General features: G+C 37.5%; 2 protein-coding genes across 2 annotated transcripts; both read left to right on the plus strand.

The window, feature by feature from the left end:
• Window positions 1-333: 333 nt before the first annotated feature.
• Window positions 334-13,507, plus strand: LOC120417136 (uncharacterized). Its single transcript, XM_052709995.1, has 6 exons — window positions 334-425; window positions 506-661; window positions 12,248-12,749; window positions 12,813-13,106; window positions 13,167-13,297; window positions 13,489-13,507. The coding sequence occupies exons 1-6, from the start codon at window positions 334-336 to the stop codon at window positions 13,505-13,507; spliced, it is 1,194 nt and encodes a 397-aa protein (XP_052565955.1).
• Window positions 13,508-16,938: 3,431 nt separating this feature from the next.
• LOC120417135 (glutamate receptor-like) lies at window positions 16,939-19,065 on the plus strand. The gene is made up of 6 exons (XM_039579115.1): window positions 16,939-17,546; window positions 17,601-17,736; window positions 17,790-17,898; window positions 17,956-18,454; window positions 18,507-18,800; window positions 18,862-19,065. The coding sequence occupies exons 1-6, from the start codon at window positions 17,100-17,102 to the stop codon at window positions 19,063-19,065; spliced, it is 1,689 nt and encodes a 562-aa protein (XP_039435049.1). The 5' UTR covers window positions 16,939-17,099.
• Window positions 19,066-19,856: the final 791 nt, after the last annotated feature.

The following is a 19,856-nucleotide window of genomic DNA, read 5'->3' on the forward strand; positions in this document are numbered from 1 at the left end:
AAAAGGACGTTTTGAAAAACAAGCCAGAGACAAGCTGGTCGGAGGAGGTATAATCAGCCACTATAGCAGCCATTTCCATCACGATTATCGTCTCCACCAGGAGACGGCCGTTGCGGAAGACTGTCTGGTGGTGAACCAATCCGTCGAGGTCCGTCCCGGAATTCGAACGAGTAGCATGAAGCGTTGGACACGATTCCGACCGAGCTGGACAAGCGTTACTGAATTTACTTCAAGGCATCAAGCGTGTCGAAGGTGGTTTCGATCCGGAAGGTAAAGGCGGAGAGCATCGGCAAGTTGGTCACGGTTCGAGGAATTGTTTCCCGTTGCACCGAGATGAAGCCCATGATGACGGTGGACACGTGTCGAGTGGTTTCTTCGATAGATTGGTTCACTACGAGACGATCTTTCACAACGGCAGTATTTTGGTGGGACCGATAGTGGCTGGTTATACCTTCTCCACCCAGCTTGACTCTGGATTGTATTTTAAAACGGCTTCTTCCATCAGCAAGGGCTTGGTTCCGGGACTGCTGAGTGAGACTTTTCTGGAAGCACACCAGATCGTCTGTCTGAACAAGTCCGAGGATGGCGAGACGACTTACAAGCTGACTATCACGAGCTACCACGAAAAGCAGCCGCTATCACGAATCAAAACACTGGACATGTAGCTGATCCGCCGGCACATCGCACTGTGCAAGCGCAAAATTCCGGTCATCAGGCCGGATTGGTCTAAATACATCGTCAACGCGTACGTCGTATTGCACCGCGAGACACGCGAATCGGCTCGAAACTTGCTGGGAATTTTGCGCCTTTCGACCGCCCATGTCCGGCTCCGTCTTGCCGATGAGCTCTACACGGTTGTCATGCAGGGAGCCCTCCGTCTGCTAGAAATGTTCAAGGGCTTGCTGAACCAAACCAAGTAGAGTAAATGAGCAATTCTCTACGAAATCGTTATTTTTTTAAATTTAAATTTTTGAATTTTTTTTTTATCCGGCTGAATTTTTTTGGTATGCCCAAAGTAGCCAGTTATTTTAGGTAATTTAGAGTTTCATTGATTGGCCTCGTGGCGCGGTGGTTAGCGGCTTCGGCTGCCGATCCCTAAGTTGCTATGGGGCGCGGGTTCGATTTCCGCCTTATCCTTCTTGCCTTCTATCGGATGGGGAAGTAAAACGTCGGTCCATTTGCGTAAAAGAGGTTTGGGTGACTCACCACACATAACCTTCGGACGCCTAGAAATGAGCAGAAACTTGCAACAGAGATCACAAAAGACCCGGGGGTAGTTAAAGTGTCAGCGTCTGTTACGAAATGTTACGGAAATTGGGGGAGAGGGGTGTGATGAAAAATTATGTTACGTAACGCAAAATTTTCATATAAGCACTCATAAAAATTAGCAAAAAAGACCTTGTGGAGGGGGATGGGGGGTCAAAAATCTCGCGTTACGTAATAAAAGAACGCTCCCCAACTAAACAATTGTGAAATGACAGTCGATGATCGACGAATAGAGCTATTCTAATTTATGTTAAGCGTGTAACTGTCAAATTGTTTTCAGTAAATAAACCGCCATGTTTGTCAACATCAGCCGTTATCCTCTTCCTCGATGCCACGGGTTCCTCCTCCTATTCCGGTTTCGACAACCTGAACTGGTCATACCGGGAAGTGTCCTTGCGTAGAATCAGCATATTATGGCCGGTGGCGCAAGTATCGTTTGTGTCGCACTCGTTGGTGCTGTCGGTGCCCCGGACGGGCATTGCTCACACCAAGACATGCCGCGATTGGCATTCGCAGCAGCATCGGAATCAGCACCGAGTTTTTCAGGACGACCGGCGCCGGTGTGGCGAAAACCGGCGGCGATTCCCCGTCGGGCACCGAAGACAGGTGCTCCTGGGAGCAGTCCCTCGATTTCCGTTTCTTGAATGCAACGAACGGTACTGGCTGGTCGCTGCGGCGGGTCGGCTTGCTGCGTGGGTTCAAACATGCTTCCGGAGATCTGCTTGGGTTGTTTCGGTACCCGCGACTTCCCAGTCAACTCAATCGGTATTCTGAAACGGAATTCAATTAGAACCGTTTAAGAATTCCATTTCAAATGCAGCAACTGGTTGTTGCGTTTGAAACGGAATTTGTAAACGATTCGAATTGAATTCCGTTTTAGAATTCCGATTGAGTTGACTGGCGCTTGTGGTTTGGTAATTTGTTGTTTTATTGGGTACGCTAACTTGGTACTTACTAAAAGTGTTGACTAGCTTTTTTAAATTCAAAAATCGACCAGAAATGCTACATGACCACATCATGGGTAGTAACAGTGAGTAAATTGTTTGTGAATTTGAAAGATTCAAAGTTTTTTGTACAAATTAATTGCAGGAAACCGAATAGAAGTGGCCTTCATACTGCTCTATACGACCAGCTGAACCTGATAAAAAGGAGGCCGTGCTGCATCAACTCCTAGTGAATATCTGCACCGTCATCCGACCGCTCATGTTCCCTACAGCACCTGTGGGCGAGGTCAATTTCAACCTGGAACGCTCTATTTGTGTCCTCCCCTGCCATTCTTCATCGCCCTTTTTGAGAAGAATATAAAGCTGCCCTGCCAGAAGTGGAACCATCAGAAGCAGCCGCTGAAGGACCCAAGGCGAAGTAAAAATATGCGATACGGAACCACCCCAAAAGAACCTTCAACCCGCTCATCCTCCTGACCTGTAAGGCGAAAAAAAAAGAACAAAACCAAGTTCATCAACCTGGGAGTCAAAACTGTCGCTCGATGTGATAACTGCAAAATGGTGTGTGCAGCGCCGTACCTAGGGGTTGGCGCGGTTGGCGACCGCCAAGGGCGCCAGCCCTTGGAGGGCGCCAAAATCGATGATTGTACAAAATTTTCATGTCAGCTATAACATCCTCATTAGATATTTGAAACAGAAAGGGCGCCGAATAAGAAAATAGAATTACAAATAACTAGATAATTAGGTTTAATATAAAACAAAATATTTAGGGCGTCAATTGTATGGATATTTCTACTGAAGTGTTTTGAAAATTCATACTTAATGCACAAGTGGCAGAAAGTTAAAGGAGTTCTAGAAGAACTTCTCAGAATAAATACACGTTAATGTTTGAACCGTTGTACACTCAACCCCCTGTGGTTGGTCACTTTTTCGTTTGACACTTTTTTAGTTTGTACCCCGTTAGTTGGTCAAAGTCAAACTAAAAAGTGACGAACTGTCACTTTTTACACGGCGCTCACGCACACTATCAAAACAAACGTTTGATAGTGTGAGTGAATTCTGTGTAAAAGAGGTGTCAAACTAAAAAGTGACCCCGTTCGTTTGACAACAGTTGGTGTCAAACCATCGGGGTTTGAGTGTACAATGAAGTTTAAGTCATACCCTTCAGACTAAAAAAACGTCCAACTATATGTTATTTTCACGTTAAATTGGCTATAAATCACAATACGCCAAACTGTGGAAAAGTATGGTCATATTTTTAGCTTCTTTGAAATAGGATTTATTTTAACATTAAAATAAATACCTTTCTTTTGAAATTTTTACACTCTCGAGTTGGCCTTTGAAATATTTTCAGCTCAATTTCCTCTTTTATGCACGAAGTTGATTAGAATTTGCATACTCTTTTTCAAAATACTAGAGTTTTGAAATTGGAAAACTGCTGTAAATTTTCTTCAATAAGACCAACATTATTTGTTATTTATTATTATTATCAAGAAAAAAAAGTTCTTCAGAGCACATCACTTTTTCAGTTTAGCTTAACCAGTGTTGTTTACTTTTTAAATCGTCTAAAAAGCTTTGGTAATAAAAAACAATTAAAAAAAAAATCAGTTTAAAAACAAAAAAAAATTATCAAGGTTTGAAAATATTTATATAATTTTGCGCAAAAAATGTTTTTCTAGAATATGAAATTTAATTTTACGAATTAAAAATAAACAAATAAATACTGATGAAAATTAAAATCAACGCAAATCATAATTTAAAAAAATAAAATAATGAAATATATACTAAAAATGAATAAAAATTTCTTATCTTTTATTTTTTTTACTTTTTTTTCCTAACAAAAAAAAATGAAATATCATGTACAATGAACTATATAGTACCTGTGCTTCCCCTGAAATGAAAATGTATCGTGACGGGACAACATCGTAAAACTGGACTTTTAAAAGGAACACTACAACAATCGCTACAGTTTTGTCAGTTTGATGTTTAAAAACTTTTGCTCTTCTACAAATTATCACAAATTGAAAAAAGAATCTTTTGCTCTTTAAACTGAACGAACTGGTTGAAATTTTAGTTTTTGCCAGCCATTTCTGTGCGTGACGGGACAACGAAAGGAGCAGATTTATGAAGAAAAAAAAAACATATTTAGTCATTTTTTTTTGGCTTTTGAGATGAGAAAATGCATTTAAAGCACATTGCAATTATTGAATAATAATACAAATAAAATCTTTCAAATCAAAAATCACATTGAAAAAAGTGACATTTTGGTGTAGCTTCGCTAAGAATCGGTCATTAATATCTGATATCAAATTATGCAGGCTTAAAATATAAAATTAGCTAACAAGTTATAGCAAAATTTATCATGATTGAAAATTTTATTCTGTGCATTAATCTGAAAAATAAATAAAAAAAAACAAAGACTTGCTATCATTATCGATTTTATGAAATCTGAGAAAATATTCAGCCAACTTAACTCCAATACTTAATTTTCAATTCAACCTGTCTCATATTATTTGAAAAATAAAACATAAAATAACTATGTTTCTGATTTCTGAATCTAACCATATAAAGGTCTCCAATTGCAACTATAAAATCAAAACTCATATTGAAGCAATCATTGAAAATTAATATCAATTTATTAAAATGCTTGTAAATTTGGGAAGGGCGCCAAATTGATGCTTCGCCAAGGGCGCCGTGGACCCAAGGTACGGCTCTGGGTGTGTGACTTCCGCCTGGCTTAGTAGGGTCTCGAGAGCCTCAACGGATTTACCGGCGTGGGGTTTGCACTCCTTCATATTCCTATGCGTGTCCTCGTCCAGCCCTTCGATTTTCGATGGCTTCTTCGGATCGTTGTTGGGCAGCAGCTTGATCAGGTCATTCTTGATGATGTGCGCCCATAGCTCCACGCCGGTAAATCCGTTGCCAGGCAGATGTCGCACCGAACGAAAGTTTTGACGCTCAGGTTGATGAACTTGATTTTGTTCTTCTTTTTGCCTCACAGCACCGGGTCAAGAGGAAACGCAAACAATAATTTGAGGAAGGCTCCATTCACCTTATAGGTGGATTAAGTAACGTTTTTTTTTAAGGGACCTATAAACATATGAAAGACAATAGCTTATAGAACCTTTTCAAAAAAAAACTCTGGAATTTTCCTGTTTTTAAACACTTGCATGGCAATATTTGAGCAACTAAGGGTCGTATCAATAAAGTTCAAAAAAGCAAAATATAGAGAATTTTATCAGCTTTTCAAAAATATTTTTTTCAAAGGTGGGCAAACATGTGCACTAATTTAAAATAATGAAAAACTGCGACTTTTTTCAAAAAAGTTACCTAAAAATGGCTTTAACTTGAAAACGGTTAAGTTTATCAAAATTTCCAATATGTCATTTTTTTTTTTAAATCAGAAATTCATAACTCGGACAAAGATTTTTTGCACAACCTGGAAATTTCTGAAAAATTGGCATTTAATGTCCCCTCAAACATATCAAAAAATGAAAAAAAATTTAAAATAGTATTTTTTTTTTGCAAATCAAGTTTTAGTGACAAAAAGTTGAATAAAAAATCACCAAAAAATGTTTTACCGTGTATCATTTTTTCCAGTGTATCCATACCTACAACTTTGCCGAAGACACCAAATCGATCAAAAAATTCCTTCAAAAGATAAAGATTTTTGAATTTTCATACATCATTTTTAAATGGCGAACGAAGTTGACTTTATAGCTGTCGGTTTCCATTGCAAGTACCAACCACTAGTGTCTTCCTTTTTATCTACAAGGACTTCGCCGCCCTGGGTTCCTAGCGAAGATACCACACTGAAAGAAACCAGCATAGTAATCTCAAGTGGTCAAGTCGTTTCGAGAGGGCTCAAGCTGGCCGAGCAAAAATGACCCAAGACGATCAAGTATTTCTCGATCCGGCAGCAGGCCGATTCGTAGCCCATCCTTGATGTCCATTGTGAATCTCGAGAAGCTCCGCTTGCAACCTTTTAATCGGGCTTATGCTGGTCCATATTCTTCAACGCAGCGTAACAGTAAACGTGTAATATTAGTGAAGTGAAATGTGTGTTGTTATGTGATATAAAAATTTGAAAAATAAATTGATAAAATAGTTGTATTTAAATGAATTCGTGAAATAATTTCTATGAAGAAAATACTTTTATTGTTTTAGACACCTAAAAACCACTAGAAAACCATTTGTTTTCCACTAAAAAATCATTGAAAATTTATGAGAGAAGCTTTCCAAATTCATGTGTGTCGTCACATGAAGTTAACGTGTTTTTCATTTGAATTTACCATGTGTTGCTATGAAAATTTTGTATGTGATTTACACATGACATTCACATGCAAAGTCGAATGGGGCGGATTCGTGTGGAAAACATGTGATGTTACTATTTGCCTTTCTTTCAGTGTAGCTGTCCCTAGCAATTGTGTGTAGAAGTTGTTTTGAAAGCAGAAATACGAAGAGTCGATCAGGAACTCCACGATCTCCAAGAAGATGGACCGAAACGTTGGCGACGACAAAATATAAATCGACACGTTTTTTGTGACTGAAAGCCGAAACAATCTCCTTACAAACGCTGAAAGTTTCATCCAAATCGGAGCACCTCGATACGACCTCTAGAACAAACCGAGCAAAATCTAAAAATACTGCCTCACAAGAAATCCACATTTACATTGTTTTGCATGAATTGCATAACTTTCAGCTGTTTTTATGATACCTTTTATAGCATGCACTTACAAAAACATGCAGATATGTTTATAAATATATCATCAAACAAACCATTGGTAAAGTAATTTAAGTTGTAATCAAACAAAGTGCATTAAATAGCTCTACATATTTTTTCCTGTCATCGCATTATTGTAGAAAGCTTTTCGATAAAAATAAATAATTTAAGTGAAGCGTTTCTCGACTTTTTCCATCTTTAGACTCAAAGCATTAACAATTTGGTTCTCAAAACGAAGCTTAAATCCCATTTTACTCATTAACACGTGTTGTTTTCATATATTTTTGAAAAGCAATATAAAAAATGTTTTAACAATGCCCTATTCATTGACAAAATTCTGATAAGCATTAAACAAAAATGAATGTTGAAAAATGGACCTTTGTTAAATTTTCTAATCTAAAAAAAGAGTTCAAAAGCTTTTCATACAATGAAAATGGTCTAGGAAAGCACAAACTTTGCGAGGAAAAATTAGAAATTATTACAAAACATTGTAGGATTACATCCCGAATGATGAATAGGAGAGTAATATTAACCTTAATAAAATCAACAAACAACAACAGCTACTCCAGGGCCGTGTATAAGGGGGGGGTTTTAGGGGTTTAACCCCCCCCCCCCTGGGAAATTAAGTCCATGCGCCCCTCGGCCATAAGTTGCTAAAATGCCAAACAGAATTTTAATTTTTTAAATTTTATATTTTGAAAATAAGATTTCACTAAAGGCGCCCTCATGATTCAATTCTGTTTATTTCTTTAGTTTATCGACTAACAATAGTTTTGTAAATGCAGTACAGAGTATTGGGGGATCCTCTCAGCTCAGCTGTGTTTAAGGCATTTATCTCAATGGATGCAAATAAAGTTTGTTGAAGCAAAAAACAGGAAAACAACTCACAAAAAACTTGTTACGCGCCCTCATGATAAAATTAAAATACTTTAAAAAAAGATTGACTATCGGCGCCCCAAATGCACCATAAAAATGAAAAAAAATTGATATGAAAAATTTGACTGAAGGCGCCCCTATGACTAAAACATTTTTATGAAAATTATGAAAATTAAACTGGAGGCGCCCCTACGACTTAATTTTTTTTCAATACAGGTTCATAATATATAAATTTGACTGGAGGCGCCCTTATGACTTAAAAATATCATGCAAATTCTCCATATGAAAAATTGAATGGAGGCGCCCCTACGACTTCAAAAAAATCATGCAAATTTTATTATAAAAATTGACTGGAGGAGCCCTTATGACTTGAAAAAATCATGAACATTTTGGATATCAAAATTTGATTGGAGGCGCCCCTATGACTGAAACATTTTTATGAAAATTATAGATATAAAAATTTTATGGAGGCGCCCCTACGACTTAAAAAAAGCCATGCAAATTCTCGATATGAAAAATTTGACTGGAAATGACTCTACGACTAAATTTTTTTTATGAAAATTATGAAAATTTAACTGGAGACGCCCCTTACGATTTATTTTTTTCTAATACAAATCCTCAATAAAAAAAATTTTACTGGAGACGCCCTAAAGACTAAAAAAAATCAGGCCAATTTTCGATTTGAAAAATTTTATGGATGCGGCCCTGCGACTTTAAACAAATCATTCAATTTCTTATTATGAAAATTTGACTGGAGGCGCCCTTATGACTTAAAAATATCATGCAAATTCTCCATATGAAAAATTGAATGGAGGCGCTCCTACGACTTTAAAAAAAATCATACAAATTTTATTGTGAAAATTTGACTAGAAGCGCCCCTATCACGTAAACATTTTTAAGTAAATTCTCAAAATGTAAGTTTTACTGGAGGCGCCCTTATGAGTGGGGAAAAAATTGGTAAAAATATTGAAAAAAAACGTTAGATAATTGGTGCCAAAGCACCTTAAAATGATAAAAATATTTTTAGAACAAGATTTTACTGGAAATGCTATTATGAAAAAAATTAAACATTCAACAAAATAAAGTATGACTATCCCCCCCCCCCTCCCCCCCAAGCAACATAAAGACTGTTCAAATTGAGTCAAACAAAGTTTGGCAATCGGTTTGTACGGTAGCATAAAAAAATAAAAATTCTGTTTAGCGTTCTAGCAACAACATTTTTTTGCGCCAGTTGGCAAACTTTGTTTGACTAATTTGAACAGTCTTTATAGCTTGAGGAGAGCCGATAGTCAAATATTTTTTTGTTTAATTTAACACAACGTCGCTGGTAAAATCATATTTTTAAAATATCTTTGATATTTTTTTATGTTGCTATACTTTTTTCATATTTTTATGTTGTCATGATGGCACCTCTAGTGAAATTTTATTTTCAAAAAGGTAGTCAAATTGTTTCATTTAAAAAAAATATTTCATCACAAGGAGCCTGTACCTGTATTGAAACTTTCTTTGAAATCTTATTTTCAAAATATTTTCATCATTTCTATGGTGCTTTTCAGGCGTTGATAGTATTTTTTTTGAAGGCTTCGTGGCGCGGTGGTTAGCGGCTTCGGCTGCCGATCCCTAAGTTGCTATGGGGAGCGGGTTCGATTCCCGCCTTATCCTCCTGGTCTTCTATCGGCTGGGGAAGTAAAAACGTCGCTCCATTTGCGTAAAAGAGGTTTTGGGTGACTCACCACACATAACCTTCGGACGCCTAGAAATGAGCAGAAACTTGCAACAGAGACCACAAAAGACCCGGGGTCGTTAAAGTGGATTGCTTTGATTTTTCAGTATTTTTTTTAATATATTAATTATTTTATCATTTTATAAATTTTGTTTATGAGGGAGTGCCTTTTCGGAACATTTTCTGGGGTAAATCGAAATAAATCTTTGTTTCCTGTAGCAACTTCGTTACTTTGTATCGATTGAAGTTAATTTTTCAGATTTTCCGAAAATTCCATCCAAAGATACAACATTTCATACATTTACATACCCATTCAGTATAACCAGCCCTCAAAATTGTATGGAGACTTGTATGGAAAAATAAATGATGCAAAATTGCTTCTTTTGACATAGAGAATGCAAAGAAAAGTCGATTGAAAATCGGACCAGTAGTTTCTGAAATATGATCAGTTGAACACTTTCAGTTTATCCAGCTACAACCCAACCCCACCTCTAGACGAGCTTCAATCTAATAATTCGCCAAAAATCAATTTTTTAACTAATTTTCGACCTTTAAAAAGCATTGGAAAGAAAAACTCTTCACTTGTTTTATGTGACTTCACCGATGTTAGAAATCATTTTTTTTCTGGGGTCAACCTCGGCTGTTTTTTTCACTTATATTTTCTGTACTTTTTTTTCTATTGTCCCAGACTATACCTCTAAGCATTTTTTACCAATTTAAATGATAATGGTTCATTCTAGAGTGAAAAATGTGAAAAAATTAAAAAAAATAATGAAACATTGGCTGTAAAAACATGAAAAATTAGGTGCTAGAATAGGCCAAATACTACCAAAAACAAATATCAACTAAACAAGATAAATGCAAATATAAAAACTAAAAATGAAACAAAACAACAAAACACAATAGAAGTAAAGTTTTTCGTAGAACAAAAATTGCCGCCCTGTTTGAGTAAGGCATAGAGCGACGGCGCCGGATACCCATATTTACACTTAGAATTTTAGAGCGCCCGCCGCGGGATTTGACCAGTTAAATATATGTAAAATACCTATACCAAAGTATTATTTATTGAGTTTAAAGATTGACTGTTAGCGCCCTTTCGCAATCTAAACAAGCACCCCATGCGCCCCTTTCGAGAAAACCCTCCCCTTTCGAAAATCCTGTGCACGGCCCTGAGCTACTCTATAACTTACCGAAAATAACTTAATAGATGGGTTAAACATAATTTACACATACAAATTGTATGTTCACTTGCACTTGATCAGCGTTGTACAACAGTATTTTTAAAACTAGAGTAAACAATGAAACAGACATGCATGAAAAAAAAGCAAATTATTGACTTGAAGACAACTTATGAAGCATTGACAGAATTTTACGACAGTCGATGAGTAAACTACTAATCCAAGCTTCTGTGTTCTCTTGTACTAAGCTTGCTGTTTTTTATTTAGCATAACAGCGCACAGCGACATCGTAATATATGGAATGGCCCGCTGTAACACTGAATGAAAAATAATCATTATTTTCACTAGATGGCAAACAAGCAGTTAAAACAGCAGTCTCAACTCATCAACAAAGCAGAGAGCGGAAACTTTCCATCGATCATTTATCAATAACTGCTCTTGTGAATAGCTAGAAGCTTCTCACAAACCATGGACACTCTAAACCAAGTGTCTCTTTTTTCGGTAAATTCTTCCTTGTCTTTGCTTCTGAACTATGTTGTGAACAATTTCTTCAAGGAATTTCACGGAACTTGTATCATTAAAACCAACGATGAACCTCTTTATCAGAATGTGATTGTTCCGTCAGTTATCATTACGGTAGATAAAGATTTTAACTCCACTTTCCGGCTGGGCGTAGACACAGGATGTCAGGCGTTCATCGTCTATGGGAAAGCCATAGAACCGTTCCTAGACTCATTTCTACCCGTGCACGATTCCGCTGATCAACGTTTTTCCGGCAAAAAGTTAATATCCGTAATCAACTCTGACGACGTGGAAACTTTTGAACTTTTATTTTCTCATTCTACTGTAAAAGGTTAAAAGTTGCCTAGAGTGACAACGCTTTTATTCATACCAATTTTAGACATTCCAGATATTTTGATAATTCTTGAAAACACAAACAATTCCATGCAACTCTACACAACACACATTTTGAGTGACGGTTCTAGAGGACCATCGGTAGTCGAACCACGTACTATTATCCCTCCTGACTACTTCCCCGATAAATCTAGAAATTTGAATGGCATCCCAATGCGATATCGTGCGTTGATCTATCCCCCTTACACGTATTACGAGCAAACGGTGAGTTTTATCATGGGAACCAAAGCTTGAGAAAGAATCTTTACTTGAATTTTACAGATTCCGGAGCTGGCAAATGCCCAATATGACATCGATTATAGTGATCAAGATGTGCCTATAATGTTAGATGGTCACGAAAGCTTGGTTCTGGTGGAATTTTGTCAAAAGCATAACTGTTCAATTCAAGTATACCCAGGTAATTTACATCAATTTTAAGTTCATCATATGGTTTGATTGTATGATTTTGCAATTTTCAAGATGACTGGGGAACCGTACTCGAAAACGGAACAGCCACAGGAGCAATAGGAGCTGTTGCGAATCGCCAAGCAGATTTTGTTGTAGGTGCACTCTACTACTGGTATGTTTGTTATTTTGATGCTTGTCATGTAATCGCATACAAATGTGAGATTTACACCTGCAGGGTTGAACCATACAAGCTATTGACCTACACGTTCCAACTCAGTCGTTCTGGGGTCAACGTGCTCGTACCAAGCCCGCAGATGCTGCCTCCGTGGCAAACACCTTTTCTGTCCTTCACAATTCATTTGTGGATTGCTGTATCGGTGGTATTTTGCATTGGAGTCGGTTCGGTTTGGCTGGTGGAAAAAATCCGTAACAAAATTTTCACCCAAAGCAACAGAAGATCAAAAACATTCAGCGAATCAGTGCTCACTATAATCGGATTCTTTATGGAACAAAATGCTTCCATGCACAACGATTTGATAGCTTGCATCTTTCTGTACACATCATTACTTTTCGCGGGATACATGGTTAGTAACATGTACGGAGCTGGACTAGCCTGTGTGATGACAATTCCCCTGTACGAAAAGTCCATCGAAACCCCCAAAGACCTAGCGGACAGTGGTATGCTTTGGGGAGCTGAAGTGGTAGCCTGGGTGAACTCATTTACGTTAGCCAGCGAAGTAAGAACTTTTAGATGAGTATATCATTTACACTTAAATTACACTTCAACTTGTGCTTTCCAGTCCTACCTGCAAACACTGGTAAAGAACTACCGCGTAGAAGATCTGGACCACCTGAAACAACTAGCAAAAACTCGCGACTTTGGTTTCGTTGGAGAACACAGCGAGTTTGGACACTTTGTACCGACGGAATTTCTCGACGAGCAAACTTCCAGCGAAAAAAGACTACTTTCGAAAGATCTGCTCTGGCAAAGCTGTACCGCGTATGTGTCCAAGACGTTCCCCTTCAAGTCACAGCTCAACGACCTCATCATGGACATCCGTCAGTCGGGCGTCCAACACTACTGGGAACTTCGGGTTAGTCCGGTCAGCTGCCATTTTCTTCATGCTAAAAAAATAGTATTCGATTACTTTTAGGCAGTGAACAGATATCTGGGTACAAACCTCCAGCGGAACATTCTGAGGGGACATCTTTCCGGCACGGACAGTGAAGCTGAAATCCTAACTGTGTCACATTTTCTTGGTGCATTTTTCCTCCTTACTTTAGGGTGCGTTTCTGGTTTGCTTTTTTTGTTTGCGGAATTACTCATGAAAAAATGAACAAAATCCGTTGAATTAATATCTGAAACTAGCATTTATGACAGCAAGAAGAAATGTAAAGTGTAAAACGACTATGCGTTAAATAAATGTCACACTATTAATGGGATTTTATTCTTTAATTATTCGCAAAAAAATGTAGTCCATTGATATCAAAATAAGCTCTAAAAACATTGAATAAATAATAGACAGGCGTTTACGTCACATAAAAAAGATAAATAAAAGTCAGATGTAAAAATAGTGCTCAGATCAAGGCTCAGATAGTCACGATTGTTCGTTTTCAGACAAAAAATAGTTGTCAATTTTTCTCGCCTACCTAATAACGCACTTAAAAAAATATACATATAAACATTTCAGTAACAACCAATACATCAAATATTTTAATGAAAAGGGGTCTAAGTACCGAAGAAAAAAAATCCCTTAAAGTAACCATTTTCGGTACAGTGAATCTAAAAATGCATATCAAATTGTATACAATTGATTAGAATTCTAATTCCATAAAAATTTTAATGCCCAAATCCAAAATATAAGCTTGATTGGACGTAATAGGAGCTGGCGCTTTGCATTTGAATTTTAAATGGGATTTAGCCCCTTAAAAAAAGACTTTTTTTCAAAAATGTCACTTTTTGAGTCATTTTGGCCACTGAAGCATTTATTTTCAACATCACGCCATTGAGCAGGCCAGATCTTTGTGCATCTTTTGGTATTAGAGGGTGACGATTCTCGAGATTTTCAATTTCCCGGGAATCGAGAGTTTAATTTGGCCATTTCCCGGGAATTCCCGGGACCCGGGAGTTTTTTTTACAATGGCAAAATTTAAAAAGAAAAGTAATAAATTTGTTTCGTTTCAATGATTTCAGTTACAATAAATTTATACTTATTCTATGAAACGTTAATTTTAGTATCCTTATTATTTTGAGAAACTATATAGTTTACTACAGTAGTTTAAAATATTTACGAATCTTAATTCGCACTGAGTGATTTTTCAAATATTGCACAAACTTGTTGCATGAACTTCTTATAAGATTTTTGTGAAGTAAAAACATGCCTAATATATAATTTCCCAGTACCGAGATTTCAAATCATCAAACATCAAAAAGAATTATCTTGATAACAGCAAAATTAACTTTGGCACTTAAAATTAAAAAAAAAATGAGGATTGCTATGCTCAAGAGAGGATATGGAAATTGAACTTTTCTTTAAAAAGCTTTTCCCTTATAAATAATAATGAAAAACTTTAAATTTCATTTCTGGGGTGTAACTACCTTGCAATAGAGACCACAAAAGACCCGGAAGTCGTTAATGTGGATGGTTTGATTTTTTTTTTGTTTATTCAAACTTGAACATTGAACGTCCAATATTCCAAACAATTCAGAATTTTTCAAATAATTATCGGATTTGTTTATACACCCAGAACTGGGGAGACTCGAACCCAAGACCTTCGGCATATTGAACCGTGCCTTTGCCGTATGGGCCACCATGGTTCGGTAACTAAGTGGCGGTCATTTGTCCATATAAGCCACTCAATAGGATGAACTCGTCAATGAACGAATGAACACGCGAGAGGTCTTTACTCACGCAAAATAGTACTTTCCTCACGTTTCTTTTCGGGAGGACTTTCCCCTCGTTCTTTAACTTTGGGTGTATAATTTTGCTCCAGTATTTATAAGTTTGAAATTTCCCGGGAGTCTCGACCGAATTTCCCGGGAATCGAGAGGTCCAAAAATGGTCGATTTCCCGGGAAATTTTTCCCGGGAATTCCCGCTCGTCACCCTCTATTTGGTATATATAACATTGAAATTTGGAGCACCCTGGAGCTCGGTACAGACCTTCAAAGTTTGGCATTTTTTTTTTTCGAAAAATCGGCCCTGGCTTAAAAGATATGCGTCGCGCCTAGCGATGCCCGAGACGCCATTTGATTTTGCTGGGGTCAATTTTTCGAAAAAAAAAATGACAAACTTTGAAGGTCTGTATCGAGCTCCAGAGTGCTCTAAATTTCAATGTTATATATACCGTAAACCGGGGTGACTTTGATAGGATTTCAATTTGTTTTTGGAATATTTTGCAAAAGGTAAGGTTTTTCTCAAGATTATTATTTTTAAAACATGTACTAGGGTAGGCCACACAAAGTCCATGCACTATTTTGGCAAACAAGTTTTTTCAATAGTGTTTAGAAAAAAAATACGTTAAAAATTCTTAGTTTAAATTCCGGGGTGACTTTGATAGTCATAGTTTTTCTTGTTAAAATCATATTTAAGATGTTCAAACTTTATTTGTATGTTAAATGTACCATCACTAAAGTAGCTGATATAGTTTTGAAGAAAAAAATCAATGTTTATATTTAGTTAACTAAGTTTATAAGCTTTTTAACAAAATGCATATATATTTTAGGTAAAATTGTTAAAAAATCGGAATTTTGCCTGAAATTTTTTTAAACTGGTTTTGTTTATAAAATTATCGATTTATATTGCATTTTATACTGAATTTGAAGAACGAATCACAAATTTTCACATTTTACATGAAATTTGTTCAACTGAAATTGCTTATAAATTTGGAGATTTTTTTCGATTGTGTTTCAAAAACACATATTATTTATAATTTACAAACTTATTTAACCTTCTCCTAGTGGAAAATTGTCCGAGGAATCCGAAAATGCATTCCGTTCTCCGATTCAAAATCTTGTTAATTGAGAAAATCATGACATTTTAAAAAGTTTAAAATAATGACTATCATCAACATTTTCTTAACTATAGTTAACTAACTTTTTAAACTTTTCAAAATTTTATGAAAAGTTCTTCTTGAGGTACTTTGAACACTTTTGTACCACAGTCAGTATGATTCTAAACAATTCCGTAAGTATTTTAATTGTACTCTTCAATTTGCGGAAAAATCGCGAACCTATCAAAGTCACCCCGGCTATCAAAGTCACCCCGTTTTACGGTACCAAAAGATGCGCAAGGATCTGGCTTACACGCCAATGATGTTGGAAATAAACGCTTCAGTGGCCAAATGCCTCAAAAAGTGACATTTTTGAAAAAATCTATTTTTACGAGTAAAATCACATTTAAAATTCTAATGCAAAGCGCCAGCTCCTATTACGTCCAATCAAGCTCATATTTTGGATTTGGGCTCAATACGCCCACCGGAACAAACCCTTGAATGCCCGCCAAAAAGTCATTTTTGTTACACTCTATTAGTCATGTTGTCACAGTTCAATATGTATTATTTAATAAAACAAGGTTCTTTGACACGTGTTACGAACTTTATTGAAACCTGTGTTCATAAATTTGCTGTGTATTTTGTAATAAATACATTGAGCGGTCCTGGCACTTCAACATAAATAATCAAACCAAAGACAAATAGAGAAAAAAACCTTTAAGCTCTGATTTAAGTATACATTTCCAGCTATTCATATCCATACAGGCACATCTGTTTATTGGTGACACACCGATAATATCAATGAGAACATTTACGTTGACCGATAAAATCAAAATGTTTAAAACGAGCACGCAATCAAATGTGCATTAATGCCAACGTACTCGACTACTTCCGAAGGATTCCCATCCGCATACCTTCAGTTTCAATTCTACAATGAACACTTCAATTTTTTCCCAACATTTTGATACTTCAGATTATTCCTATGTTGCGAACTTTTTCAATAATTTAATACTGTCACATTTCTCAGCTTATTACTGCTTCTGCATAATTCAACCGGTTTATTTCGATGTACTTTTCAACGTGGAAAGTCCCTCAATGGTCATCACAGAGGATCAGCAATTCCTGCATCATTTCCAAAATGGCGTTGACGGCGGATGCCAGGCATTTATCGTCCAAGGGGAATCTACAGTCTTTGAATTTCTGGATGCCTTTTTTGAAGTCCACGAGCTTTCAGAACAACGAACCTCCAGCAAGAAGCTGATTGCAGTAGTGGAAAACTTTGACTCGATTGAACGAATTTGCAACCATTCAGCTATAACCGAACTACCAGATGTATTGTTCGTTGTGTGGCGCGAAAAGGACTCGGATGTTCAGCTGTTTACTACCGAATCATTTAGCGATGGTTCAAGAGGATCAAAGATCATCCGAATAGTTCCTGTGGCGGATGACAACTACTTTCCTGAAAAGGGTGCCGACCTTAAAGGTGTACCGATTCGGATGCGTACCTTGGATTACCCTCCCTTCTCGTATTATGAGGAAACGGTACGTTTTGAAGTTTTTTTTAACGTTCTGAATGATAAGTTGTATTTTCGTTAGACGCCGGATAAGGCCAATGCTCGATACGATCCACAGTACGGGACACCCGACACTCCACTGCTGGTTGATGGTCAAGAGCCTTTGATCCTGGTGGAATTTTGTCGGTTATACAACTGCACCATTGAGGCCTTTTTCGGTATGTTATTTAATACAAACGCTATCACGAAATTACTTTCAATGATCCTTCAGATGAAGATGAACTTTGGGGAGAGGTCTTCGAGAACCACACGGGCACCGGAATGCTTGGAGCCGTACTTAGACGGGAGGCTGACTATGCCGTGGCTGCCATCTATTGCTGGTAGGATTGAATTGACGATCTTCTTTCCCCTTTCAAATGGTCATTTTATATTTCCAGGGAAGAGCCATACAAATTCGTTACGTATACCGCACCCTTGAGTAGATCCGGTATCACCGTGCTTGTCCCCAAACCGCAATTACTAGCACCGTGGCGAACTCCCTTGCTGTCGTTCAGCAGCATGCTTTGGCTTGCCGTTGGGGCAGCATTCTGTCTGGGAATCTTCGCAGTCTGGATCAGCGATGGCATTCGAGTTCGTGTGACCGGATCCAACGGTCAAGCTAAAACGTTCAGCGACTCTGTGTTGGTCCTTACCGGGTTCTTCATGGAGCAAGGTTCGGACATGCATAACGATTTGACCTCCAGCATATTCCTCTATTCGACGTTACTTTTCGCTGGATTCATGATCGGCAACATGTACGGAGCCGGACTGGCAAGTACCATGACAATCCCTCAGTATGAAAAACCGATTGATACCACGTATGATTTAGCTGCGAGTGGAATGCTGTGGGCTGCAACTGCTATTAATTGGATACTTTCCATCATGACTTCAACGCAGGTGAGCACTTAATTACATGAAATATAACAGTTTTGAACACAATTTGTTCCAGCCCCACCTCCAAACACTTGTCCAAAACTACAGAATATTAGACACTGAGGAATTGATTAGGCACCGGACCAAACGTGATCTCGGCTATGTCGGCGAGCGCAGCGAATTCGACCACTTTAGTCCGGTTGACTTTTTGGACGAGGAATCTTCGCTGCTGCTGCAACTGCTGAAGGATGATCTGTTCTGGCAGACTTGCATCGCAGCCATTACCAAAACTTGGCCCTTTAAAGAGCGCCTGAACGATCTTATCATGAGAGTTGACCAGTCAGGCATTCAGTACTACTGGGAGGCACAGGTTGGTAGGATTCTTTTAAACTTAAGAATGATTAGTGATTACTATTTACTTTGTTTCACAGACCGTAGTCCGATACATGAATACCAAAATTCAACGCAACCTACTGTACAGCAGGCAGATGGAGACCGAGGGTGAGGCGGAAGTTTTGACAGTGTCGCACTTTTTGGGTGCATTCATGATTCTTGGGTTTGGATCTACCTTTGGTACAGCTGTGTTTGTCTTGGAAAAATTTGTAAACTATAAGATTAAATCATCGAATAAATAGACCATTTCTTGAACTATTAAAATTGTATTCACTGTTCGTACACCCAATTCAAAAACTTTTGTCATTAGTTGTGCTGCTATCCAGCGCGATTTTTTCGCTCATCATTTCTGTAGTTGGAAGGCTCACCTGTCGCTGTACACCAATACAATTTCTCAGATTTCGTGCGGTAAATAGACATCAAAATTAATATTGTCGTTTCTGACTTTTCATGTCGCATGTACTGCCAATCTTGTCAGATGATGTTGCTTCCCTTTTTTGTGTGTATGAAGTTACTATTTTGCCCTGTATCGCAAACTGGGCACCTGACAAAGCAACACAAACAAAGACGAATGACGTTGAACAGGGGGCAAGTATCGGCGCCGTATCGTAACGTCATGATTCGAAATCCGGACACTTAGTAGCATATCATTTTTGTTATAGCTGGCAAAAAATCATGTAATAAGTTGTAAATGTAGAAATATCATAAGGATGTAGTATAAACAGTTAGTTTTAAGAGAATGCATGCAAAATATGTCTTTTATAACAATTTTTCATCAGCATTTTAAAATTAAAATGACTTGTTGTGCTTCGAATCCCGGACACTGATAAAAGCTGATTCGAAATCCGGACACTTTTGCTTCGAATTCCGGACACTCGATTTTACTTATGAATCGCACAAATTTGGACAGAAATGTTAGTGAATGGCATTCTTTAGGTCTCAAATAAGCTGTTAACATCAAAACAATCGATTGTTTATATAAAAATTTGCTAGAATTTAAAGAAATCGAAACCATAAATTTCTGCTTTGCCTT

This window comes from Culex pipiens, chromosome 3, assembly GCF_016801865.2.
Source record: "Culex pipiens pallens isolate TS chromosome 3, TS_CPP_V2, whole genome shotgun sequence".
Classification (NCBI taxonomy): domain Eukaryota; kingdom Metazoa; phylum Arthropoda; class Insecta; order Diptera; family Culicidae; genus Culex; species Culex pipiens.

What these genes read in the sequence shown, in the direction of transcription:
- LOC120417136 (XM_052709995.1), top strand. Translation starts at nt 334, where the DNA reads ATGAAGCCCATGATGACGGTGGACACGTGTCGAGTGGTTTCTTCGATA. An exon ending in CATTTACGTTAGCCAGCGAA is followed by an intron (nt 12,750 to 12,812) that starts GTAAGAACTTTT and finishes TGTGCTTTCCAG; the next exon opens with TCCTACCTGCAAACACTGGT. An exon ending in AACACTACTGGGAACTTCGG is followed by an intron (nt 13,107 to 13,166) that starts GTTAGTCCGGTC and finishes GATTACTTTTAG; the next exon opens with GCAGTGAACAGATATCTGGG.
- LOC120417135 (XM_039579115.1), top strand. Translation starts at nt 17,100, where the DNA reads ATGGTCATCACAGAGGATCAGCAATTCCTGCATCATTTCCAAAATGGC. An exon ending in CACCATTGAGGCCTTTTTCG is followed by an intron (nt 17,737 to 17,789) that starts GTATGTTATTTA and finishes ATGATCCTTCAG; the next exon opens with ATGAAGATGAACTTTGGGGA. An exon ending in AGTACTACTGGGAGGCACAG is followed by an intron (nt 18,801 to 18,861) that starts GTTGGTAGGATT and finishes TTTGTTTCACAG; the next exon opens with ACCGTAGTCCGATACATGAA.